The sequence below is a fragment of the Manis javanica genome, chromosome 2, assembly GCF_040802235.1.
Source record: "Manis javanica isolate MJ-LG chromosome 2, MJ_LKY, whole genome shotgun sequence".
NCBI classification, from domain to species: domain Eukaryota; kingdom Metazoa; phylum Chordata; class Mammalia; order Pholidota; family Manidae; genus Manis; species Manis javanica.
Window position 1 is genome coordinate 93,333,271 of NC_133157.1, and position 26,498 is coordinate 93,359,768.

General features: G+C 44.7%; 1 protein-coding gene across 5 annotated transcripts in view; it reads left to right on the forward strand.

Moving 5' to 3' along the window:
- Window positions 1-26,498, forward strand: part of FAM120A (family with sequence similarity 120 member A) — a 134,373-nt gene that overhangs the window by 46,130 nt on the left and 61,745 nt on the right. For 4 of the 5 annotated variants that reach the window (XM_036991174.2, XM_036991171.2, XM_036991172.2 and 1 more), the window contains exons 2-3: window positions 7,915-8,161; window positions 10,515-10,597. The exons of the other annotated variant lie outside the window; for it this stretch is intronic. In XM_036991174.2, coding sequence (XP_036847069.1) covers window positions 7,915-8,161; window positions 10,515-10,597 — 330 coding nt within the window. The remainder of the gene's footprint in view (window positions 1-7,914; window positions 8,162-10,514; window positions 10,598-26,498) is intronic. 5 annotated transcript variants of the gene reach the window in all.

Here is a 26,498-nt window from a genome sequence, read left to right on the forward strand (position 1 = left end):
TTTGATATATTTTTTAATTTGCTTTGGAATATTTTATTGAGTATTTTTGCATCTACATTCATCAGGGCTATTGGTCTGTGATTTTCTTTTTTGGTGAGGTCTTTGCCTGGTTTTGGTATTAGGGTGATGTTGGCTTCATAGAATGAGTTTGGGAGTATTCCCTCCTCTTCTGTTTTTTGGAAAACTTTAAGGGGAATGGGTATTATATCTTCTCTGTATGTCTGATAAAATTCCGAGGTAAATCCATCTGGCCCAGGGTTTTTTTTCTTGGGTAGTTTTTTGATTTTCGCTTCAATTTTGTTGCTGGTAATTGGTTTGTTTAGATTTTGTGTTTCTTCCTTGATCATTCTTGGAAGGTTGTATTTTTCTAGGAAGTTGTCCATTTCTTCTAGGTTTTCCAGCTTCTTAGCATATAGGTTTTCATCGTAGTCTCTAATAATTCTTTGTATTTCTGTTGGGTCCATCATGATGTTTCCTTTCTCATTTCTGATTCTGCTGATGTGTGTTGATTCTCTTTTTCTCTTAATAAGTCTGGCTAGAGGCTTATCTATTTTGTTTATTCTCTCGAAGATCCTGCTCTTGGTTTCATTGATTTTTTTCTATTGTTTTATTCTTCTCAATTTTGCTTTTTTCTTCTCTGATCTTTATTATGTCCCTCCTTCTGCTGACTTTGGGCCTCATTTGTTCTTCTTTTTCCAATTTTGATAATTGTGATGTTAGACTATTCATTTGGGTTTGTTCTTCCTTCTTTAAATATCCCTGGATTGCTATATACTTTCCTCTTAAGAGTGCTTTCACTGCATCCCACAGAAGTTGGGGCTTTGTGTTGTTGTCATTTATTTTCATATATTGCTGAATCACCGTTTTAATTTGGTTGTTGATCCATTGACTATTTCGAAGCATGTAGTTAAGCCTGCATGTGTTTGTGAGCCTTTTTGCTTTCTTCGTCAAATTTATTTCTAGTTTTATACCTTTGTGGTCTGAAACTTTAGTTGGTAGAATTTCAGTGTTTTTGAATTTACTGAGGCTCTTTTTGTGGCCTAGTATGTGGTCTATTCTGGAGAATGTTCCATGTGCACTTGAGAAGAATGTGTATCCTGTTGCTTTTGGGTGTAGAGTTCTATAGATGTCTATTTGGTCCATCTGTTCTAGTGTGTTGTTCATTGCCTCTGTGTCCTTACTTATTTTCTGTCTGATGGATCTGTCCTTTGGAGTGAATGGTGTGTTGAAGTCTCCTAAAATGAATGCATTGCATTCTATTTCCTCCTTTAGTTTTGTTAGTATTTGTTTCCAATATGCTGGTGCTCCTGTGTTGGGTGCATATATATTTATAATGGTTGTATCCTCTTATTGGTCTGAGCTCTTTATCATTACGTAATGTCCTTCTTTATCTCTTGTTACTTTTTTTGTTTTGAAGTCTATTTTGTGTGATACTAGTACTGCAACAGCTCCTTTTTTCTCCCTATTGTCTGCATGAAATATATTTTTCCATCCCTTGACTTTTAGTCTGTGATGTCTTTGGGTTTGAGGTGAGTCTCTTGTAGGCAGCATATAGATGGGTCTTGTTTTTTTATTCATTCAGTGACTGTATGTCTTTTGATTGGTGCTTTCAGTCCATTTACATTTAGAGTGATTATTGATAGGTATGTACTTATTACCATTTCAGGCTTTAGATTCGTGGTTACCAAAGATTCCAGGTTACTTTCCTTACTATCTAAGAGTCAAACTTAACTCACTTAGTATGCTGTTACAAACACAATCTAAAGGTTCTTTTCTATTTCTCCTCCTTTTTTCTTCCTCCTTCATTCTTTATATATTAGGTATCAAATTCTGTACTTTTTGTCTGTCCCTTGATTGGCATTGGGTATAGTCAATTTAATTTTGCATTTGCCTCACAATCAGCTGCTTCACCCTCCCTACCATGGTTTTACTACCTCTGGTGACAGCTATCCAAACCTAGGAACACTTCCATCTATAGCAGTCCCTGAAAATAGACTGCAGAGATGGTTTGTGGGAGGTAAACTCTCTCAGCTTCTGCTGATCTAGAAATTGTTTAATCCCTTCTTCAAATTTAAATGATAATCTTGTCAGATAAAGTAATCTTGGTTCCAGGACCTTCTGCTTCATGGCATTAAATACATCATGCCACTCCCTTCTGGCCTGTAAGGTTTCTGCTGAGAAGTCTGAGGTTAGTCTGATGGGCTTTCCTTTGTATGTGATCTCATTTGTGTCTCTGGCTGCTTTTAACAGTGTGTCTTATCCTTGATCTTTCCCATTTTAATTACTATGTGTCTTGGTGTTGTCCTCCTTGGGTCCCTTGTGTTGGGAGATCTGTGGATCTCCATGGCCTGAGAGACTATGTCATTCCCCAGATTGGGGACATTTTCAGGAACTACCTCCTCAAAGACACTTTCTATCCCTTTCTCTCTCTCTTCTTCTTCTGGTATCCCTGTAATGTGAATATTGTTCTCCTTGGATTGGTCATACAGTTCCCTCAATATTCTTTCATTTTTAGAGATCCTTTTTTCTCTCTGTGCCTCAGCTTCTTTGTATTCCTCTTCTCTAGTTTCTATTATATTTATTGTATCCTCCACTGCATCCAACCTGCTTTTAGTACCCTCCATCGTGCTCTTCAATGATTGGATCTCCGACCTGAATTCTTTCCTGAGTTCTTGGATGTCTTTCGGTACCTCCATTAGATTGTTGATGATTTTTTTTTTTTGAACTCCCTTTCAGGAAGAGTCATGAGGTCCATATCATTTAAATCTTTCTCGGGAGTTGTATTAATAATTTTACTCTGGACAAGGTTCCTTTTGGTGTTTCATGTTTGTATATGGCGCCCTCTAGTGTCCAGAAGCTCTATTCTGGAGCTGCTCAGCCTCTGAAGCCATGTCGGGGGTTGCAGGGGAGCGGTAGGTACCAGGGGTAGGAAAGAGCTTTTCCCTGCCTCCTGGCTCCTGTGCCTGTCTCCACTGCCTGAGCTAGTGGGCCAGTCACGCAGGTATATGTTGTTGTCCCAGAGCAGCCGGATATGCATCCCTGCTAACCAGAAGGGCTGGAATCGCAGTCTCCCCAGGAACTCTGCCTGTATTAACTTTCCATGTGAGTCTCATGAAAGCACCATGAAATGTAGGTTTGTGCTCCCAGAGTAGATCTCTGGCGCTAGGTATTCAGCAGTCCCATGCCTTCCACTCCCTCCGTGCTCCATTTCTCTTCCTCTTGGTGGGTGGTGAGCTGGGGTGGGGGAGGGGATCGGGTCCCGCAGAGCCACATTTCCGGTACATTACCCCGTTCGGTGAGGTCTGCTCTTTTCTCCAGGTGTGTGCAGCCTGCGCTGTCCTCTTTCCTATTGTTCTCTCAGGATTAGGTGTGCCAACTATGTTTTCTAATTGTATCCAGTTTTAGGAGGAAGCCTCTGTCTCTCCTCTCAGGCTGCCATCTTTAATCGACTCTATAGCATTTTACTACCTGGTGGACAGTGACTGTAATGGGGTATGTGGGGGTGTCTTGATAATATTGGAGAAGGTAGTCACCGCAGTCTTGCTCATTTGAAACCTTCATAAGATTGTACATCAACGATACCTTAGTAAGAGAAAGAAAAAAAAAAGAACCAGACATAACCTGTTTGACAGTATTGGGGCCCATCTGAGCCAGGAGCTGGAAAGTTAGGGATGGGTGTTGTAAGAGTGGGTCCATGGAGCCAGTGGGATGGGGGCAGTGTGGTTCATACCCTGGGGCTTGCTGCCCTGAAGCTTCACCCCTGGCATTTAATTTTTATTTTTAATGAAAGGACTGTCTCTCAAGTCATATTCTAATGCAACTCAGACCTTTCTTTTCCCTCTTTGCCTTGCCGCATCCTCCTTGGCTGCACCACAGGCTGTCAGGGGACCTCGGCACACTCTTAGTGACGTTCTGCTCCTGTTCTCTGCCCCCCCACGCCCCACCCCGTGGGGTAGCCTGTCCTGCTTCTGGTTGGATGTGCTTGTCCTGTTCCATTCACCTGATGAAGTAGCTCAAAGAAGTCTGTCAACTGCCTTGCAGACTTCACTTTTTTCTTTTTAAAGTTAACTACTTACTTTGGAATAATGTTAGGTTTATAGAGAAGTTGTGAAGATGGTACCCAGAATTCCCAAATACCCTTCCTCGGCCTCCACGCATGGAACACCCAGCGGCTGGCACAAGCACCACACTGGGCGTCAGCCCAGGGGAGGCATGGTTCTCTTTGGTGGTGCTCACCCATATGTCATTCGCCTGTCACCGTCTCTCCATCAGTGTCCTTTTTGGCTCCAGGACTCAATGCAGGGTATCTTTCAGCGGCTTGTTTTCTTAGTCTCTTGGTCTGGGACGGCACCTCAGCCTCTGCCCGTCTCATTGATACTTTTGGACCCTGATCAGGTGTTTGTAGGTGGCGCTGTCTCCTCGCTGTTGTGGGGGATGTCCCAGAGATGCCTTCTTGTCACACATCCCACACATCTGCTCTGTGAGGAGATTGCTGTCCCTGTGCAGGAAACAGTCATTCACTGCAGCCCATGTTTGGGGGCTGGTGGGGTTAAACGCCATCTGCTAAAGAGGGACCATATTCTTACTCGAATTCTTCTGTAGGGAAGGTTTGTGTTTTCTCCCCTTTTGTTTAGTCATTTGTTAGTGTCAGCATGGACTCAGCAGGACTCCTGTATTCCTGTACTTTGGGCTATGCCCAGATAGCACCTTGTGATTTTGTTGCATACACTGTGCCAGCTTTGTTGTTGTGCACCTGTCAGGTGGGCCGCTTTGATACCCACTCCTCCAGCCGAAGCACCTCCTCTTCTCACCTCCATCTCCCCACTGGCATTGCGTCTTGTTCTCAGAGCCCTGGTTCTGTATAGTAGGTGTGGACACAGACCCAGATGGGACTGCCGGTGGGGACGTGTGTGTGCTGATAACCGATGCCCTCTGTGCCGTGCCAGCCCACTGTGCCCCCCATCCCGCTCTCCGTTGGAGCAGCTGTGGGTACAGGCAGAATGGGCTTTAGGGGGGAAGAATACTAGAATTTTAGAAGTTGGAGGACCCTTAAAGACCCATTCGTTTTATATTCCTAGCTGGGCAGGTGGGGGCACCAGGCCCACTGGAAGCCCATGCTTTGGGTGCCCCATTGGGCATGCAAGAGCCTGGGGTCATGTGCAGGGCCACCACTGCCCTGGTTGTCTGGAGCCTGGGCTTAGGCGGTTCTTTCTTTTTAGTTGGGAGGTTAATTCTAGCCTGCAACTATTTGTTTAATGTTGGGTGTGCTCTGGAGGGTTTTAAGGTATTGTTAATCATTTGCACATCCGTGTTGCAGTGAATTATTAATAGCTCATCCACTTGCGTTTTAATGCCAATCTGAAGCCCAGGGTTCCAAGGGAATAAGGAGTGGTGTTTGGGGAAGTGGGAGTGATGGTGGGGGCACCATGTGCCGCTCTCCAGAGGCAGAAGTGGGCACCTACTGGGTAGAATGTACCACATTTGTCTTTATCAGTAAAGACCCTTGGGGCCCTAAAATTGGACCTCCAGCATTTTTCATTCTTTTGATGCTTTCCATGTGCCAGGTGCCAAGCTAGACCTTGGATATGTGAGGATTAAGCCACATGCCTTGTTGTCCATGACAGATGAATGTGTGAAAGTTGGAGCAAATTTGTCCCCAGTGTGGGGCACTGAGGTGGCCACTGTGGGCTTGGCTTATACCAGTGCCGCTGCAGCTTTTCATTAGATTTTTTTTTTTAAGTGTAATTGCACCACCCTGACAGAGCTGTGTTGTATTTTGCTTTTTCCCTTCCAGCCTTTCCTAGATGGTTTTATGTGGTTATATGTGCCAGATGTTGTGTTTGGGAATGGTTTTGTGTAGTATTTTGCCATAAGCTTCTTTGTTAGTTGTTGTTACCCAGCTCTTTGATGTAAACTTGTTTTTATCTATAGAAATCTATCCTGCCCCTTTAACATTCCCAACAACGTCTGTCGGGCGTGCTGGTTTCTTAGCCACTATTTCCTGGAGTAAGATTACTGGATCAAAGGGCATGAGTGTTTTACAGCTGTGGAAATACATTGCCTGTTGCTCAATGCCAGTGGCCTTCCTTGGACCCTGCCTCCTCCAACTGCACCCCCAACTGCTTGCCATGGGTCACAAGGCCAGGCTGCAGACACGCCATGTGCACCTCTGCCAGTGCCCTTGCTCTTCCCTGGTGAATGCCCTTCTGGGTGAGAATGCCCGGAGGTGGGCAGAGCTGGGTTCTGGACTGCTTTCAGACTGTTTCCTGGGAGAATGGGCTAATAAACTCTTGCAAAACATAAATACTGAGTGTACAGCACGGAGCTGATGTGTTTTGTTCTGCCTGTCTCCTCTATGGGAGCTGGCTCTGGAGCAGGCTGCCACTCTGCCTTTTCTAGAACTTCTTGGAGGGGTGGGGAGCTGGGGTGGTGACCCACAGCCTCCTCTCACTTCAGGGCCTCCTAGGAGGCTGTGCAGCCTTAGTGTTAGAGGTGTCTGGAGGATGGGCAAGGATTGCTGGTGAGTAAAAATGCTGTGTGGCACCACTGTGAACGCCATGCTCCAAGTGACGAGGGGGCGCTCGTCAGAGAGTGTGCGCTTGGGTGTCTTCATCTCTAGGATGTAAGTGATGGAGCTGTACTAAGGTGAGAGTTTCTTTTTCACTATATATTTGTATTTTAGTGAAGGTACAGTGTTATCAGGTTAAAGCATAAAACAGCATTCTTCTGTTCTAAAAAGTAGAGCAATTAGGTCTAAAAAATAGGACATTATTTTTTCATTATAAGGTAAAATATTTTTATCAAAAACTACAGAAAATTATTTTTCCTTGGACTGTGCACCATTAAAAGGTGTGCTTTGCAGGTAATTGTGAGGTTTCATTGTAAATGAGTTTCCGACAAGATTTGGTGACCACTTCTATTATGAAAGTCAGTGAGAGATTAGGAGAACTCTACAGGGACACCCAGGGGTGACTGTTGACCCACTCAAACTTAATTTTAATTCAGGATAGCCACATATTGGACAGTGTAGTTCTAGAAATTTGCATTTTAAAGGCACATATTTTTCACTTTTAGGACTCTTTGGAGGGTTCATTTTCCAGTTAGCAAAGTCACTTGATTTAGTTTAAAATTCTGTTTTCTAACATACTTTAGCCATTATAGAAACAAAAATCCACCAGATTTTAGCTGGATGAATGAGTTTGGGAAACAGCAGGAGAGGAATTGGTTGTCTTTGACTTTATGTGTTTTAGGAGAATGTTTCTTGATGCCTTTTGGTATATTTTTTGGGAACAGAGGGATTCCAGGGGCATCTCACTTCCTCATGGGCCTTGCCTCTGCCCTTCCTGAGCATGTCATGGACACCAGAGGTACGCCGTGGTGACCTTTCATCAGGGCAGAGCCAGAGCAGTGGGGAAGCTTTGGCTTGTAGCTTCCGTCACTAAAAGGGCATAACTTGAAGCCTGGTGTTCATTGTGGGGCTAAACCTGCACACCAGGCTGGTCCTTTGCATGGAATAAGCACGTGATCATTATTTTGGAAGTAAATATGTTCATCCTTATTGTTCCAACATGCTGAGTGCTTCAGTTGTATAACTAGTAGAAGGTGGGTGACAGGTATACTTGGCTTTTATTTAATATTAAAAAAAATCCTTCTTATGGTTCACCTATCTTAGACATTTGATCCACTTTGAAGGAGTTACCTGGTTTCACTGAGGGTGGCTGTCTTAATTTGCAGTCTGAATGGGACACTGAGCAACTGCCCAGGGGATGATTTCCCCCTGGGCTTGGCACAATTCATTAGCTCTCTGCCAACTGCAAGGCTCTCTTGGCAGCTCTCGGGCTGCAGTGCGAGACCCCACACTTCCGTGTGTGGCCAGGAGCTGCAGCCACTGACCACAGGCTGTCTTGCACACAGGTCGCGCAGAGCATCGAGGACCACCACCAGGAAGTGATTGGTTTCTGCAGAGAAAACGGCTTCCATGGCCTGGTTGCGTATGACTCTGACTATGCGCTGTGCAACATCCCCTACTATTTCAGCGCTCATGCACTGAAACTGAGCCGCAATGGGAAGAGCCTCACCACGAGCCAGTATCTGATGCACGAGGTTGCCAAGCAGCTGGACCTGAACCCAAACCGCTTCCCCATCTTTGCTGCTCTGTTAGGTAGGTGGGATTGCTTTGTGAAGGAGTGCTATACCAGGGGTGTGCTGATATTTTTAAAAATCAGTGCTGAAGTGTTTTGGATTATACCTTAAATTTAAAAGAACCAGGGGTTACATGCCTCTTCAGTAGCATCCCTTACTCAGTGTTGTTTGTCACTAGGCTATAATGTGCTGCTTTGGTTCTTAAGTGCTCATTTATGTTTTGTTCTGTACAGGCTAAAAGTGAATTTTCTGAATAAATTCACTTAAAGTTTGGGGAAAATAATTTCTTCATTTAAAAATAAATTTCCAGTGCATGACACACTTGTGTGTTACTGTCTGTCTGCATCTCATAGTCACTGACTTCCCATTCTGCTAGCTCCCCACCTCGCACCTGCATGCGTGTCTCTAGCCACTTGGATGTCCAGCTCTCGTTTGCTCAGAGTTGGTGACAGTTGTGTCTGCAGTGTGAGTAAACGCGTCCCTGAAGTCCATGAGCTGTGGGGATGCTGGAGGGCTGCTGGGACACAGGCCCTGTGTGGCCTCCACACAAGTGAGGGTTTTCTGGCCTGTTTCTGTCTGTGCAGTGAGCAGCCCTGACCAACAGTGTGTGAGAGGGAATGACACTGTGGGTTATTTTTAGAAATTCTTGGTTATTAGACTGTTATAAACATTCCGAGAAAGTTTTACATAGTTAGAAATTACAGTGAGAGAGCCATGATTTTTCATGTTATTTGGTGATAGCATTTCTTGTTATATAAATACCAGGTTAATCACCAAAGTTCTGATTTTATATGTTGTCTTTGTTTATTTGGAACCAATCTCAAATGTGTGTCTTTAAATTAGTACTTGACTGTTTGTGTCCATTTTCTTAGGGAACTCTTGGGACTTGGAGGATTAAAACTAATTTTCCAAATACACTTTCATGTTTTCAAATAGTATTTTCTCCAGTGTGATGGAGTGATCATGTGGATGGGCACATTATGAAATGTCTCACATTTACTTAAATGTTATCCAGAATGACATGGGCATATTCATTGACTTTAAGTGAACAGGAAAATTATATGCTTTTAGAATGTGGATGCCTTAGCTAGTTGGAAGTATGGAAGGATATTTGTCTGATTTAAGAAGCACTGAATACATGTCTTGGAGGATAATTCCAAATTATATTCTTCTAGCTACATTATTTTGTGAAAATTTAATACATGAAGAACGATTGTTGCATTTTGAATAATTGACTGATAAATTAATTTAGGGCTTGGAGTTGCTTCAAAAAATTTGGACAAGTTATAGGTAAACTCGTAATTGGCTAAGCATTTTTATTTTATATTTTGTGTAAATGTTTCAGTGCCCTCAAATGAGAATGAGTATTTTCTTTCCTTTTTCTTTTTGTAATAGGAAATAAAGCTATCAAATCATTTTGTCTTAGAAAAGCTGGGTGGAATATTCAGTTAAGTATTTTACTCATTTTAACAGACTATTTCTGATATTAGTATTGGCTTACTGTTTCTTCAGATAGAAGCTTCAAAAAAAAGAAATCTGGCACTTCATCCTTCCTTCACATTAAAGTTATGCATGCCCACGGACATAGAGTGCCGTTCAGCTCAGTTCCTGGCCAGTGGGCTTGGCGTTGCCCCTCTAGTGGTGCAGTACATTTGTGTGTTGAGGATTTACCCTTAGCACCGATGTGACTCCCCTTGTTTCCTCTGTTAGTGGCTAATTAGTGAATCTATTTCTGTGGGGAGGTAGATTCATGCTCTATCTATGGAAGTCACAGATTACTGTTGTTGAAAGGCACTCCAGTGAAGTGAGAGTCTCGCAAAACCTAGCTTTTCAGCTGAATACAGTTGCTGGTGGTGCAGCCCCATGTCAGGCAGCAGATGGAGGCACTCCTTGGTGGGGTGTAGCCTGCACCCCTGACCCAGTGTTTGTGATAGTGGCAGAAATCATGGAGGAGGGTGTGACCTCTGTCACAAGTGCAGCCCTCGTCGCTTAGCCTTACTTGGCGGGGTTTATGGCACATTGATTCCACCTGTGGGGTCCTGGTTCATGGGTTGTGGCTGGGCCACAGTCCTTTGTGTGTGGAGGAGCATTTGTGTTTTGGGCTGACTAGGTGCTGTGCCAGACAGTCCCTCTGGAGGCTCACACAGCACTCGAGCAGCTGCAGGATGTCTGCTTGCTGTAGGTTGCTTTATGGTACAGGTGAGAAATGTTTCCAGCATCCATGTGGAAGTTTCTGTGTGTGCCAGGTGAGGTGGGCTAAGAAGTCACATTGTGATTTGGAAACAGGGAGGTGTTCTGCTGGTGGCACAGGTGGTGCCCTGTGTTTTCCCGGTGTCTCATGGGAATGGCTTCATCGCCTGCTTGTTTTCCAGGAAACCACATCCTACCTGATGAAGACCTGGCTTCCTTTCATTGGAGTTTACTTGGTCCAGAACATCCACTAGCCTCACTTAAGGTACAAATTCATTTCATTTGCAACATTTAATCATCAGCTGTTGATTTTGTTAACTCCTTTGATAATGTAAATAATGTACCTTATTGTAGAAAGAAATATGCCACAAAAGAAGCAACATCATGATTCCCCTAACTTCAGGATCTGCACTGCCTTAAAAACAAGCATTGCCTTGTCTTGTTCTCAGCACCTATATTTTAGGGGAATTTATAAATGTCCTTTAAAATTCCATTAGGGGAATTCTTCATGCCGTGTACCTAGATAGGTGGCAGTCTTTTAATTTTCTTACTGACAAAAATTAATTTTTTTGATAGGTTATGTAGTCAATCTGTTACTTAGATCAACATCTTTGCATAGTTTGATAAATTCCAAATTACTTTTACTAATTTTCTGAAATTATGGAAGACCCACTTCTCATTGGTTTTCTGAGTGGGAGGTGGCTGTGAAGGGCAGGGTGGGGGGAGCGTGCACCCCTGGGAAGTGGGTAGTTTTGCTGGTGAGCTTCCGGAGGCCTTGAGTAGCCCCAAATGGCTATGGCCTCCTCTCCTGTTAGCCTTGGGCCACAGCTGCCCTTAGTTGGGGAGGGGGCTGGGAACCCGGGGCCTTGGATGTCAGGGAATGGTTCCTGAAGGCACTTTTCCTTGTAAAATTCTGAGTTCTCTCAGAATTACAGTTGTTCAAATTGGAGTGTTTGTGTTTAGCTTGGCATGAACTTGGGGGATGCCGGGAAGTTCCAGTGGAATCCCTTTCTTATGTCTGTGGTCATGTGCCTTGCCACCGAGAAGCCCCTTTTTTCTCCATCTACGTGTTACTATGTTATGACAGCTCTTGGTCTAGGGTTTTCAACTTGTGCCTGAAGTCAGTTTTGTGTCTCTCATTAGAAATTGCTAGTTTTCTTTTGCTTTTCTGTCTTTGAAGGAGTAAAGCTTCTACTGAGGGCCAGAGTGTTCTCATGTGTTCTTGTCCAAGAGGTGCTGCAATCTATAGTCTTGATGCTAAGCTCCTGGTGATACCAGTACTGAAACGCAGACTAGGAAAAGTACAGGCTGAAATCAGGTGGACTAAGTGCTGTGTTCTTCAGGCCGGTAAGCTGTGCGCCCCCACAGGCCGAGACAGCACTGACGCTTGTTTGTGTCATGGTGAACAGCCGGGGTGGGAGGTTCCCAGCACCCAGACCGAAAGCGTGCGTCCAGGCTGAGCTGGCCCTGCTCCTTGTCCCAGGTTGAGAGTGACCTGGTGTGTGCATGATTTTGGGAGCCATCTACCTGCTAAGAAAAACATTAACTATGTAAAAAGTTGAAATAGAAAATGTCTATCCATATGCACCATATTGGTTCAATGGTTGTTAACATTTTGCTATAAAGTATATTTACGTTTGTGCTTGATTTTTAACTCAACTGTTTGAAAGTAAGTTGCAGATGTCACAACACTTTAGCTAAGAAAAGTTGAGTTTATATCACCACCACCTAAAAATAAGGATCTTTTACTCATGGGACTGATCACATTAAGTAAATCAGTGATAATTCCCTAATGTCTTTTAATATGTCCATATTCACCTTTCTCTAGTTGTTCCCTGAAATTCATATACAGCATTGTTTATTGTTTTTTTTAAATCAGTATCCAGTCATGTATATTTAAATATTAGCTGGGTTTTTTTAATGGATAATGGAGAAGTAACCCAAAATAATTTTTCCATAGGTTGATACAGGAGTTTTGAAGTTTTGTTCTGAAATGCAAGCACAACTGACTTTGAATTCAATAATTGTAAAACTTTTATGTTTTTACCTTTTGTACACATTTCCTGTGTGCTGCTTTCTTCCAGTCACCCAGCGCAGGGGCAGGGGGGTACTTGGCAGGGTGACTCCTTGTGGACGTGGCTGCCGTACCCAGTCACCCGAATGCCATCTGCTCTGTAGTCTCTTCTTCCCAGTTATAAAACTAACTACATCTTTTGAAAATTAGGTTAGTTGTTGCCTATGAAACTTTCTCATGATTTTATTAGTTCCTTTTTAATCACAGTTTATCATGTACACAGCTTTGAAGGTTTGATTTCGTACCTCTGAGCTCAGCCCTCCACAGCCCATTCTTTTGATCCTGCTTTATCTGTAATGTTTTGCCAGAGTCATGTCTACTAGGTCACCAAAGGCTGGTGTCTGTGAGCTCATTATCTAATCAGCTGGAGCACCCGATATGCAGTGACCCAGTCTTAGCCCTTCACCTTCCACCTCCCCACCCACTGCCCCAGCTGTGCTTGGGACGTGTCTGGGTGCAGCCTGTGGTTCGAGAAGCATAGGAGGACCCTGGGGGTGTAGGGATGAGCCCGAGACAACTAGGTCATGGGTGAAACCCAAGGAGGAGGCTGGGAAGGGAATAGAGCTCTGTTTTGTGCAGCCTTGTTAATAGGGTGGTGCCTGTGGAGTGGACACACAGTGCTGGACATGCTGATGGAGGTCAAGTTTGAACTTTTCAGTACTTCCATTTTGACCCTATAAGCTGCCATTTAGTAAGGTAGCACTGAATCTCGTAGATCTGCGAGTAAAGACAGTTTATTTGTGTTCAGGAGAGTGAGAGGCAGTCATGTTGGTACAGTTCTAGAACTGTTGGGGAGTGGTGTGGCCAGCTATGGGCACGTGCTGAAAGAGCACCCTTTTTCTCATGTGCTTTTGGGTTTTTATTTTTCTGTGATTTCAAGACCTAGAAAATTGTAGAATTTTTAATTTTGGGTAGGCATTTAGTTATTTTAATTAAATAAGAAGCTTTTAAGTTGGACTGTTAGTATACAGGTATTTGTCATAATTTTCTTCATGCTCCTAAACATGACATTCAGTTCCTTGTACTTTGAATGTCTGCCCCTGATGGTGGCCTGTGACACCTGAGTAGGCCCTGCTCGGAGCACCTGCCTTGTCTTTACACTGGCCGCCCTGCAGGCCTTGTGTCACCTCCCTCTTCCCAGCCTCTGCAAGCACTGTCCTCCTGGGAAGTTGGTTAGTCTCTGTTTCTGCCCCGGTCATGCCAAGCAGGAAGGAGACCCTGCCCTGAGTGTGCCATCCAAGCCCACCTGCCACCCCTGGTCAGGCTGCTGCCGTGCCGCCTGCATGCCCCAGAGCTCCCCACTTCTGCCTCTTCTCTGAGCTCTATCTCGACCCTCGCCCTCTGTGACTCCCTTTCTGATGTAGGTGTCCTCTGGTGTTACAGTCTGACCTTCTGATTCACCTTTATTTACCAGCTCACCTTTCTCTGAGGCAGGGTGATACCCAGGCAGCCCATCAGGTCATGGCAGGATTGTGATTTAAATTTACCTAGAATTTTACCCGAAGTCATCTCTAATTTTATGCTTTTAGTGTCTTACTGTCTGCCATCAGCAGTCACCAAATAATCCTTTTTGTGGGTGCCTGAAGGGACAGGGTGTGGCAGTTGACCCGGGAGGAGGGAACCTGGTTCTGGAGAGGTGCATGTCAGGGTTCCCCGGGACATGAGGGTGACAGAGAGCTGTCCGTCTAACCACAGACTCCCAAGGGGGCCTGGGGATGAAGCTTGGTCTGGGTGCCCCGCCCGGCTTCCTCATGCCCAGTGTCCCACCAGCCCTGGGCTCTCACACCTGCTGTGCCTGTGCCTCAGCACTGTGCAGGCACGCTGAGGCTTTGTGCTGTAGCTGAGACATTATGCAGTCTTGTTGGAGCAAGGCTGGTGGTCAGATCCCTCTTGAGATCCTTCTTGGAAGTAAGTTGGGTATAAATTATACACGAATAGAAAGGTGGCTTCATTCTACATTCCACCCTTTGAGACTTTGCAGGAGGTAGTGGTGTGGGCCCCGTGGACCTTCCAGAGAGGGAATTCCTGCTTGCATGTTAGTGCTAATTGAAGGTGACGCAATATATTCCCTTCCAAGAAGTCATCCTGGAGTTTTGTAAGAGCACAGAAGCACTTCCTGAAATCTGAGGACTGTGTTGGGCACTAGAAAAAGTAGTTTTAGGGACCTGGAAGATTGAAAAAAATTCAACCATGCATTCTACAACCTGGAAGGGGAGCTGCTCATATTACCACTCCTGGAAGATAAGCACTCCACAGATTCTCCAGAATTTAACAGAAACATACTTCACACTAGTATTGTCACTACTATACAGGCACACCTTGTCTTACTGCGCTTCACGGATTCTGCATTTTTCACACATTGAAGGTTTGTGGCAACCACATCGAGCATGTCTGTTGGCGCCATTTTTCTGACAGCATTGCTTGCTTTCTGTCTCTGTGTCACATTTTGGTCACAACGTTTGGTCACTGTGTTTCTGTGTCACAGTTCTTGCAGTTTCGAATGTTTTCATCAGCAGGGTATATGTTACGGTGTCTGTGATCAGTGGTCTTCTATGTTACCACTGTAATTGTTTTGGGGCTCCATGAAACAAGCCCAAGTAAGACAGTGAACTTAATCAACAATGCTCTGTATGCATTCTGACCACTCCTCTGAACATCACCCATTTCTCTCCCTCTTCTCGGGTCTCCCCATTCCCTGGGAAACAAGAGTGTTGAAATCAGGCCAGTTAATGACCCTGTGGTGACCTCCTAAGTATTCAAAGGAAAGGCAGAGCCTCACCGTCTCCCACCGTTAATCAAAAGCTAGAAACAACTAAACTCAGTGAGGAAGGTGCATTGAAAGCTGAGGCAGGCGGAAGCCAGGCCCCAAACAGTGAGCCAGGGTGTGAAGCAAAGTTCGTGGAGGATGTTAAAGGTGCTCCTCCAGGAACCGGACGAGTGATGAGAAAGCAAAACAGCCCAACTGCTGATGTGGAGACAGTCTGAGTGCTCTGGCTAGATCAGAGCAGCCACAACATTCCCGAGAGGCAAAGCCTCATGCAGAGCAAGGCCCTGACTCTCTTCAATTCTGTGACGCTGAGAGAGGGGAGGAAGTCCCAGGAGAAAGTGTAAAGCCAGCAGAGGCTGGCTCAGGAGGTTTAAGGAAAGAAGGCATCTCCCTAACATAAAAGTGCAGCAAAAGCAGCAGGTGCTGATGCAGAAGCTACAGCAAGTTATTCAGAAGGTCTCACCAGGATCATTCATGAAGGTGGCTGCACTGAACAACCGATTTTCAGTGTAGAGGAAACAGCCTCATCTCAGGAGAAGATGCCTTCTAGGACATTCATAGCTGGAGAAGAGAAGTCAGTGCCTGGCTGCAAAGCTTTGAGGGACAGGCAGGCTGACTTATGTTAGAGGCCAGTGCCGCTGGTGACTTTAAGCAGAAGCCAATGCTTGTTGACCATTCCAAAAATCCTAGAGCCCTTAAGAACGAGGCTGAATATGCTCTGCCTAGAAATGGAATAACAAAGCCTGGATGACAGCACATCTGTTTACAACATGGTTTACTGAATATGTTAAGCCCACTGTTGAGACATAGTGTTCAGGAAAAAAGATTCATTTCAAAATACGAGAGCTCTTTGACAGTGGACTGGGTCACCCAAGAGTTCTGATGGAGGTGTATGAGATTAATGTCATTTTCATGCCTGCTCACATATCCTTTCTGCAGCCTGGGGATCAAGGAGTCATTTCTCTTTCAAGTCTTTTTATGGCTTCTGTTGGCAATGCAGTTCTCACTGTGGCTTCCCGGCCCTGAGCCCAGCGTGCACATGTGAGTGCATACACACACACTGCTGACTCATCTGCGATCTGCACAGCAAGGGCTCTGAGCTGGTTCAGCCAGAGGCACCACCTTTCTTGAGACAAGCCAAACCTGGGAGCAGGAGGACATGTGACAGCCGATTACTTGCAATTCTTGGTTAGAAAGCTTTCTTTTTATAATAGCCTTTTTTAGATGTAATTCAGGCATCATTACATCTATCCGTCAAAAGTATACAGTTCTGTGGTTTGAGCTTTTATGGAGCTGGGCGTTCTCACCATCCCAAGAAGCCCTCTCTCCCTACTTTTCTCATCCCCAGCCCCTGGTAGTCCCTTGACTTGCCGCCTCTGGATTCACCTGTTTTGACGGTTCTTCCAAGTGGAAGTATGTGAGCTCTGGCGCCTGCTTCTGTCACTGAGCACCATGTCTCAGGTCACCCGTGTGTGGTGTGTACCAGCACAGAATTCCTTTTTACCCTAAATGACACTGCACCACGTGGAGGGGCCACAGTTTGTTGTGGAAGCTGCTGCTGCAAGTACTCGTGCACGAGTCTGTGTGCATGTGCGTTTTTGTCTCTCTCAGACACCTGCCGAGGATGGGACGTGCTTGTCACATGGGAGCTGCACACAGCTTTGGAGGAGCCGCGGGTGGTCTGTACAGTGGGCAAGGGCACTGGCTCTGCCGCTCCCTGCTGTGCTGTTCATGGCCGAGCTGATGGGTGCGCTGTGCGCCTCCCTTCACTGAGGTGGTGAGCATCCTTTCCTGAGCTCATTCGCATCCATGTGTCCTCTCTGGGTAAACGTCTGTTCAAATCCTTTGCCCATTAAAAATTTGTTTTCTTTATTGTTGGCTATAAGAGACTGTTATACATTCTGGATCCAAGTGAGTGTCATATCAAATACGTGACTTGCAAATACTTTCTCCTGTTCTGTGAACTGTCTTTTCACTTTTTTGATGGTGTGCTTTGATAACTTTTGAGACTCAGGACATCTGTACCACCTTTTACCGCTCCAAGCCTCTCCACACAGTCATTTTCTGTCATTTACTAAAGCCTTGGGTATCTCAGTCTTTCCCTGTTACCTTCCGGAATCGTCCGCAACTCAGAGTGCTGGAGGTCGCCCGTGACACCTTGGCTGCATGTTCTCTGGCTTCTATGCCTCGCGGCCCTGCCTGCCACTCCGCACAGGTCCTGCCCTGAGTGCTCTCCAAAAGTGGGCCGTCTCCTCCTGTCGGCTTGCCTCCATCCCCACTGTCTCCTGCCCAGTGTGTTCTCCCCAGCCGGCCCTCATGCTTCGGCCTCCACTGGCTCCCCTACCCAGCCAACCTGGACCTAGGGTGGGGCCTCTTGACCAGTTGAGCCAGCATCACCCTCCTTGGGCTCCTTCTTCCATCCCGCCTGTCCAGCAGATCCCCACCCTAGGTTGTGCCAGGTCTGCCTTGTCTCAGCTTGAGAACCACGTGTCTGGACAGATGGATGCTACTATAGATGGATGGCCTCAGGTAAAAAAAGGACCTAAATAGATGGGGAGACAGTGTGTTCATGGATCAAAATACTCCACCGTTACATGGATTTACTGCATCCCAAGCAAATCCCAGTGGGCTTTTTTTCTTAGAAACTGGAAAACTGACTTTAAAATTTATGTGGTCTGAGAAAGGACCTCAAGTGGCAACAAAAATGTTCAAAAGGAGGAGCTGAATTGGAGAGTTTCCTGTTGCCTGATTTCAAGGCTCAGCCTGGTGCCGATACAGGGCAGTGGGGCACTGTGGAGGCCACATATAGGCCTGTGCAGACGTGTGCTGCACGCACGTGTTTTTGTCAGGTGTCCCATGGTAACTGAATAGCGAAGGATAGTTTTATAATAATTAGACATCCATACGCAAAAATAAAAAACATGAAAATTAGTGTTAGGTTTAAAACCTATACATACTTAAGGTACTATACAAGAAGATATGTCAAAGAAATAATCAATCCTCCCAAGTTTCCTTCATATGCTACATCTATAGCTTTTCTTCTTCCTTCCTAATTACAAACTTTAAATAGAATTCGTGCCTCATATCGAATTTACCGAGTATCATAATTCCTCCAGGTGGTAAAGATACCTCGAGACAAGTGCTGGGCATAGAAGCCACAGGGCATAAATCTGCAAAGAAGTAAAAAGCTAACCTTTGCAAACAATATGGCTTCTCTCTCACTTACCAACTTTACATTTCCCTGTATGGCCCCGGAAGATGACTGGTTAGCCAGAGACGGGTAAGATTCCTCAAGGGAGGAACAACCTAAGACAGGCACAGTCGCAGGGGGGCCATCAGGTGAGAATTTGGGGATCAACAGAGGTGAGGCTCAGAACCTCACCCCCACTGCTTTGAGAGAAATCTTCTGCATCCGTGGATGTTTTGCTGCCCTTGTCTAGCCTGGATTAATACTTAGTCCATAGGCACACACCTGATCATCTGATCATCTACATTTGCCTTCTTACAGCACTAAACTATGTTTTCTACCTTTATCTTGCATCTACCTACCACTTCAGCATTTTATTAAAAATAAAAATAATAATAATAATAGGAGAAATGTGGGATCAACATATAAATCAAGTACAAAAATCAAATGAATATTCATATTTGACCTGATGGTTTATAGGTCATATTGCATGATCAAAACCGAAAGTTTCTGTGATGACTGCCCTTGTACTGTTCACCATGTAAGAATTTATTCACTCTGTAAGAATTCGTTCACCATGTAAGAACTTGTTCGTTATGCTTCAGAAGATTGGAGACTGACGAGAATTAGGCTTGAGATGGATTAATGATTGTACATTGAGCATTGACCCCCCTATACTGAATTTTATTGTTGTTAACAACCATTTGATCAATAAATATGAGAGATGCCCTCTCAAAAAAAAAAAAAAATTAGTGTTAGGTGAAAAAGAGAAATTCTTTACAACCCTGAGTAAGGAGAATGAAAAGCAAGCTAGAGAGAGAGAGAGAGAGGAGCTGTCTGCAGGATATATCCCGCGCCAAGGACCTGCACACAATGTGTGGGAAGAGCAGCTCGAAGAGAAGGCACAGCCAGCAGTGACAGGCGGCCGTAGCCACAAAATGCCCCCAGGTCGTTCAGCCAGCACACGCAATGCTCTGCATCCAGGGAGTGCCAGCTCAAGCCTTAGTGACACGGTAACTGGCCACAAGGAAGGGCAGGATGGAGGATCTTGGCGATGCCACATCTCAGACATGGTGGTGGGAAGCACAATCCAGATGGGTGCTTTGAAGACAGTCTGCCCCTTTCTTACAGGCACCTGCCATGTACCCCAGCCATCCCATTCCTTGGTGTTAGCCCATGAAAAATGAGGTTGTGTGTCCACACGCAGATATGCTGAACGTCCAGCCCCAGCTGACGATGGGTGGGTCAGCTGTGGAGTGACTGTGCAAAGCAAGCATGTATGGTCATACTTATGTAAACCCCAGAGAAAGCAAAGCCACAGCAAAGGAAGGCCGGTAAATGGCAGATTAGGCAGCCTGGGACTGTGGGCAGGTGGACTCGGTCCGGTCAGTGACCATGGCAGCAGCACCAGGAGTGTATGCACATGTCAGAGCTCCAGGAAGCATGTGCCTGAGAAGGAGGCCTTTTACTGATGTGGCATATCCCTTTAAAACTAAGGGGCACGCTGTCTGATGCCTGTGGTCTGTCCTGGGGCAGGGATTCCTACACCTTCCTCCTTGGCTCGCGAGCCCTCCCTCCCTCACCCTGATCCCGTCAGCTGCTGCCTTCCTTCAGGACCACTTCTCTCTTTTTCCAGTCTGAGACTAGGCTACCCTGGCCTCCCTGAGCCAGTGTCACTGAACACCCCTCAACCCGAGGCCCCAGGCCCTCCTGGCTCTAGGACTGAGGTGTGTAAGGGAGGCCTGGTCTCCCCACCTTGGCCAAATGCCCCCTCTCATCCATGGCCCTCCCAAGGGCGGCTTCCAGCGATGTCCCCAACAGCTGAGCCTCCACTGTATTTGGGCTGCCATAGTAGGCCTTTGTTCAAGGCTGCAGATGACTCAGCAAACAGGTCTGATGAATGGTTTCAGGTCCCAGGGCAGAAGCCACTGTCCCCCATCTGCCCTTCCCTCCCCTCCTCTGGAAGCCTCTGCCCTGCTGCTGAGATTCTGGCTGCTCTGCCCCGACCCCGTGCAGGTCTTTGGGGTCTGTCTGCTCCTTGCTGTGGCCCTCACTGCACACCTGCCTACTTGGCAACTCCATTCCCTTTCCATGCTGACGCCTCTCCAGGGCCTCCTCCCAGGGAGACCTCCTCCCTGCCTGCAGGTGTAGCTCCCGCTGCCAGGCTCCCCACTTGAGTGCTCTGCCTGCACTGTACAGAGGTCATCACCTTCTCTGAATGGCTTTGTCCTCTGGGGTGTTGTCTCTCTGCTGCCTGTGCCAGCTGCCCCTGCAATAGTCCTGGGTAGAAACTGGGAGTTGTCTGGCTCTCATCTCCCCACAGCCAGCCTGGCTTCCTGACCTCTGTCCTCTCCTTCTGGACTGCTTGTGTTGCTGTGATCCCCACGTCTGATCTGCAGACCCGCCTTCTACCCCCGTGGATGGTCTTTGGTGGTCACCTTCACCCATAAAGGGCTTGGGTTTCAAGGATCTGCCAAACAATGGAGGATCGCCTTAGTGTTGCCGACTTTGAGTTGTCACTGTGCTAGGAGGAAGAGGAACTCTGATCCACCATCATTTCATAGGAAAGAACCTCATAACACTAGCAGGGGCATGGTTTAGGAGGCAGGAGACAGAAGTGTGAGGCTGTGCATAGCCTGTGGGCTTGGGGGTGGTCTTGCTGCTGGCTTGCTGCCCAGTGCACAACCCCCAGTCAGGGCTCCGGAGGGCACTGCCCGCACCCCTGTGATGTGAAGGTGATGACACTGCCAGAGCAGCCTGACACCAGGTGATCTCAAAGTGGAGGGTGGCCCAGCTGGCGCAGACACCTGGGGGAGAGGGGGGCGCCCAGACAGCTATGTCCCATTGGCCGCTGCTGATCCTTGTCCAGAAAATGTGGCAAGAACTTTTCTCTGTTCAATTTCAGTACTTAAATACTTACAGTTTTAAATCTGTTAAATTCCTCAGTGTGTCTGTGTATCAGCTTCCACCTGCAGAGCTGTGATCTCTGTTCACATAATTGCACTTTAGTGGCTGTTTCATAGTTTTATTCAGACCAGTGTATGCACAGCACTGATTCAGGCCATAACGTCTCAAGACTCTAAAGAGCATAGCCCATGTGGTTATGTCACTCTTGACTCCTAGGAGAAACACTGGGCCTTGGGGTGCACTCAGTGGCTTGGTGGCAGGAGGGCTCCTTCGGTGGATCAGTGGGCAGAGACCATACCTAGATTTGGAGAGCCACGGCTGCTCAGCCCTGCGGGAGCCTATGCCCTTGGGGCCTCCTTGTAACCTCCACGGGGCCTTCTTGAGCCTGGTCAAGATTCTCTGTCCAACAAGAAGGTGAATCTCCCCAAGGCAGGATGCCAGAGACCTGCCCAGTATTCCTGTTTTCCATCACAGTGCCTTACCCATGAATGAGTCTGGACTTTTATCAGGTATCTAATTTTCCTAGTGATGAAGTTGGGTCAGGTTTTTCTATTCAGCAGTGATATTATGTGAAACTTGTGTTTGTACTCACTTGTATGTAAACAAGTGGCCAAAGAGGTAGTTGAGGAACAGCGGTGCCAATGGTCTCGAAATCATCGTTGCTCATGGCATCAGTCCCCCTGTGGATTGAGGGTGGGGCTTAGAGATCAAGCTGGATGGCTGCAGGTGATCACATGGAAGACAGAGCGCCTGCTGTTCTTGCTCTTTATCATTGTCTCAATTACTAATGTAAAAGTGGTACATATTCCTGTTTGTTCACACCTCCACATGAGCAGTTAGTTTTAGATGATAAGATAAAAAATTAAATGATTATGGTGCTTGCAGAAGTACACATGATGCATATGTGACATTTATGTGACATCTGGGCATTAGGTGGGAGAGGTGGTGAAGTGCTTTTCTGTTCTTTTCTTTGCTTACTCATAATTTATTTCAGACTAATCAAAATGGTAGTACTGCAACTTCCATAATACATCAATACTTCATATACAACCTTGTGAAAATGTAGATACTGTTACCTGAAACCTAACAGCACACTACAGATTTCAAAAGCAAAATAAAACACGAATGAACTTTGACATACTTATGTGAACATAATTATCAACGAGAATTGAATATATTCAAACAAAACAAAATGAATCTCTTTTATGCTTTGCATCTTTATTTATTTATTTATTTTTAAAATTCATTTTATTATCATTAATCTAGAAATACATGAAGAACATTTTGGTCACTAGACTCCCCCCTTCACCAAGTCCCTCCCCACAAACTCCATTACAGTCACTGTCCGTCAGCGTAGTAAGATGCTGTAGACTCACTACTTGTCATCTCTGTGTTGCACATCCCTCCCTATGCCCACCCCCACATTATACATGCTAATCGTAATGCCCCCTTTTTCCCACCCTTATCCCTGCCTTCCCACCCGTCCTCCCCAGTCGCTTTCCCTTTGGTAACTGTTAGTCCATTCTTGGGGTCTGTGCTTCTGCTGCTGTTTTGTTCCTTCAGTTTTCTTTTGTTCTTATACTCCACATATGAGTGAAATCATTTGGTACTTGTCTTTCTCCGCCTGGTTTATTTCACTGAGCATAATACCCTCTAGCTCCATCCATGTTGTTGCAAATGGTAGGATCTGTTTTTTTCTTATAGCTGAGTAGTATTCCATTGCGTATATGTACCACATCTTCTTTATCCATTCATCTACTGATGGACATTTAGGTTGCTTCCATATCTTGGCTATTGTAAATAGTGCTGCGATAAACATAGGGGTGTATCTGTCTTTTTCAAACTGGAGTGCTGCATTCTTAGGGTAAATTCCTAGAAGTGGAATTCCTGGATCAAATGGTATTTCTATTTTGAGCATTTTGAGGAACCTCCATACTGCTTTCCACAATGGTTGAACTAATTTACATTCCCACCAGCAGTGTAGGAGGGTTCCCCTTTCTCCACAACCTCGCCAACATTTGTTGTTGTTTGTCTTTTGGATGGTAGCCATCCTTACTGGTGTGAGATGATACTTCGTTGTGGTTTTAATTTGCATTTCTCTGATGACAAGCGATGTGGAGCATCTTTTCAAGTGTCTGTTGGCCATCTGAATTTCTTCTCTGGAGAACTGTCTGTTCAGCTTCTCTGCCCATTTTTTAATTAGATTATCTGCTTTTTGTTTGTTGAGGTGTGTGAGCTCTTTATATATTTTGGATGTCAACCCTTTGTCAGACCTGTCATTTATGAATATATTCTCCCATACTGTAGGATACCTTTTTGTTCTGTTGATGGTGTCCTTTGCTGTACAGAAGCTTTTCAGCTTGATATAGTCCCATTTGTTCATTTTTGCTATTGTTTCCCTTGTCCGGGGAGGTATGTTCAAGAAGAGGTCACTCATGTTTATGTCTAAGAGATTTTTGCCTATGTTTTTTTCTAAGAGTTTTATGGTTTCATGACTTACATTCAAGTCTTTGATCCATGTCGAATATACTTTTGTGTATGAGGTTAGACAGTGATCCAGTTTCATTCTCTTATATGTAGCTGTCCAGTTTTGCCAGCACCATCTGTTGAAGAGACTGTCATTTCCCCATTGTATGTCCATGGCCCCTTTATCGAATATTAGTTGACCATATATGTTTGGGTTAATGTTTGGAGTCTGTTCTGTTCCATTGGTCTGTGGCTCTGTTCTTGTGCCAGTACCAAACTGTCTTGATTACTGTGGCTTTGTAGTAGAGCTTGAAGTTGGTGAGTGAGAATCCCCCCACTTTATTCTTCCTTTTCAGGATTGCTTTAGCTATTCGGGGTCTTTGGTGTTTCCATATGAATTTTTGAATTTGTTCCAGTTCGTTGAAGAATGTTGTTGGTAATTTGATAGGGATTGCATCAAATCTGTATATTGCTTTGGGCAGGATGGCCATTTTGATGATATTACTTCTTCCTAGCCAAGAGTGTTGGATGAGTTTCCATTTGTTAGTGTCCTCTTTAATTTCTCTTAAGAGTCTCTTATAGTTTTCAGGCTATAGGTATTTCACTTCCTTGGTTAGGTTTATTCCTAGGTATTTTATTCTTTTTGACACTATTGTGAATGGAATTGTTTTCCTGATTTCTCTTTCTATCAGTTCATTGTTAGTGTATAGGAAAGCCACAGATTTCTGCGTGTTAATTTTGTATCCTGAGCCTTTGCTGTATTCTGATATTAGTTCTAGTAGTTTTGGAGTGGAGTCTTTTGGGATTTTTCCCTACAATATCGTGTCATCTGCAAATAGTGACAGTTTAACTTCTTCTTTACCAATCTGGATTCTTTGTATTTCTTTGTTTTGCCTAATTGCCGTGGCTAGGACCTCCAGTACTATGTTGAATAACAGTGCGGAGGGTGGGCATCCCTGTCTTGTTTGCGATTGCAGAGGAAAAGCTTTCAGCTTCTCACTGTTCAGTGTGATGTTGGCTGTAGGTTTATCATATATGGCGTTTATTATGTTGAGGTACTTGCCCTCTATACCCATTTTGTTGAGAGTTTTTATCATGAATGGATGTTGAATTTTGTCAAATGCTTTTTCAGCATCTATGGAGATGATCATGTGGTGTTTGTCTTTCTTTTTGTTGATGTGGTGGATGTTGATGGATTTTCAAATGTTGTACCATCCTTGCATCCCTGGGATGAATCCCACTTGGTCATGGTGTATGATCCTTTTGATATGCTTTTGAATTCTGTTTGCTAATATTTTATTGAGTATTTTTGCATCTACATTCATCAGGGCTATTGGTCTGTAATTTTCTTTTTTGGTGGGGTCTTTGCCTGGTTTTAGTATTAGGGTGATGTTGGCTTCATAGAATGAGTTTGGGAGTATTCCCTCCTCTTCTGTTTTTTAGAAAACTTTAAGGAGAATGGGTATTATATCTTCTCTGTATGTCTGATAAAATTCCGAGGTAAATCCATCTGGCCCGGGGTTTTTTTTCTTGGGTAGTTTTTTGATTTTTCGCTTCAATTTTGTTGCTGGTAATTGGTTTGTTTAGATTTTGTGTTTCTTCCTTGATCATTCTTGGAAGGTTGTATTTTTCTAGGAAGTTGTCCATTTCTTCTAGGTTTTCCAGCTTCTTAGCATATAGGTTTTCATCGTAGTCTCTAATAATTCTTTGGTTTTCTGTTGGGTCCGTCGTGATTTTTCCTTTCTCATTTCTGATTCTGTTGATGTGTGTTGATTCTCCTTTTCTCTTAATAAGTCTGGCTAGAGGCTTATCTAATTTGTTTATTCTCTCGAAGAACCAGCTCTAGGTTTCATTGATTTTTTCTATTGTTTTATTCTTCTCAATTTTGCTTATTTCTTTTCTGATCTTTATTATTTCCCTCCTTGTGCTGACTTTAGGCCTCATTTGTTCTTCTTTTTCCAATTTTGATAGTTGTGACATTAGACTATTCATTTGGGTTTGTTCTTCTTTCTTTAAATATGCCTGGATTGCTGTATACTCTCCTCTTAAGACTGCTTTTGCTGCATTCCACAAAAGTTGGGGCGTTATATTGCTGGATCTCCATTTTAATTTGGTCATTGATCCATTGACTATTTAGGAGCGTGTTGTTAAGCCTCCATGTGTTTCTGAGACTTTTTGCTTTCTTTGTATAATTTATTTCTAGTTTTATACCTTTGTAGTCTGAAAAGTTGGTTGGTAGAATTTCAATGTTTTTGAATTTACTGATGCTGTTTTTGTGGCCTAGTATGTGGTCTATTCTGGAGAATGTTCCGTGTGCACTTGAGAAGAATGTGTATCCTGTTGCTTTTGGGTGTAGAGTTCTATAGATGTCTATTAGGTCTATCTGTTCTAGTGTGTTGTTCAGTGCCTCTATGTCCTTATTTTCTGTCTGGTGGATCTGTCCTTTGGAGTGAATGGTATGTTGAAGTCTCCTAAAATGATTGCATCGCATTCTATTTCCTCCTTCAGTTCTGTTAGTATTTGTTTCACATATGCTGGTGCTCCTTTGTTGGGTGCATATACATTTGTAATGGTTATATCCTCTTATTGGACTGAGCTCTTTATCATTGTGTAATGTCCTTCTTTATCTCGTTAACTTTTTTTGTTTTGAAGTCTATTTTGTTTGATAGTAGTACTGCAACCTGTATTTTTCTTCCTATTGTCTGTATGAAATATCTTTTTCCATCCCTTCACTTTTAGTCTGTGCATATCTTTGGGTTTGAGGT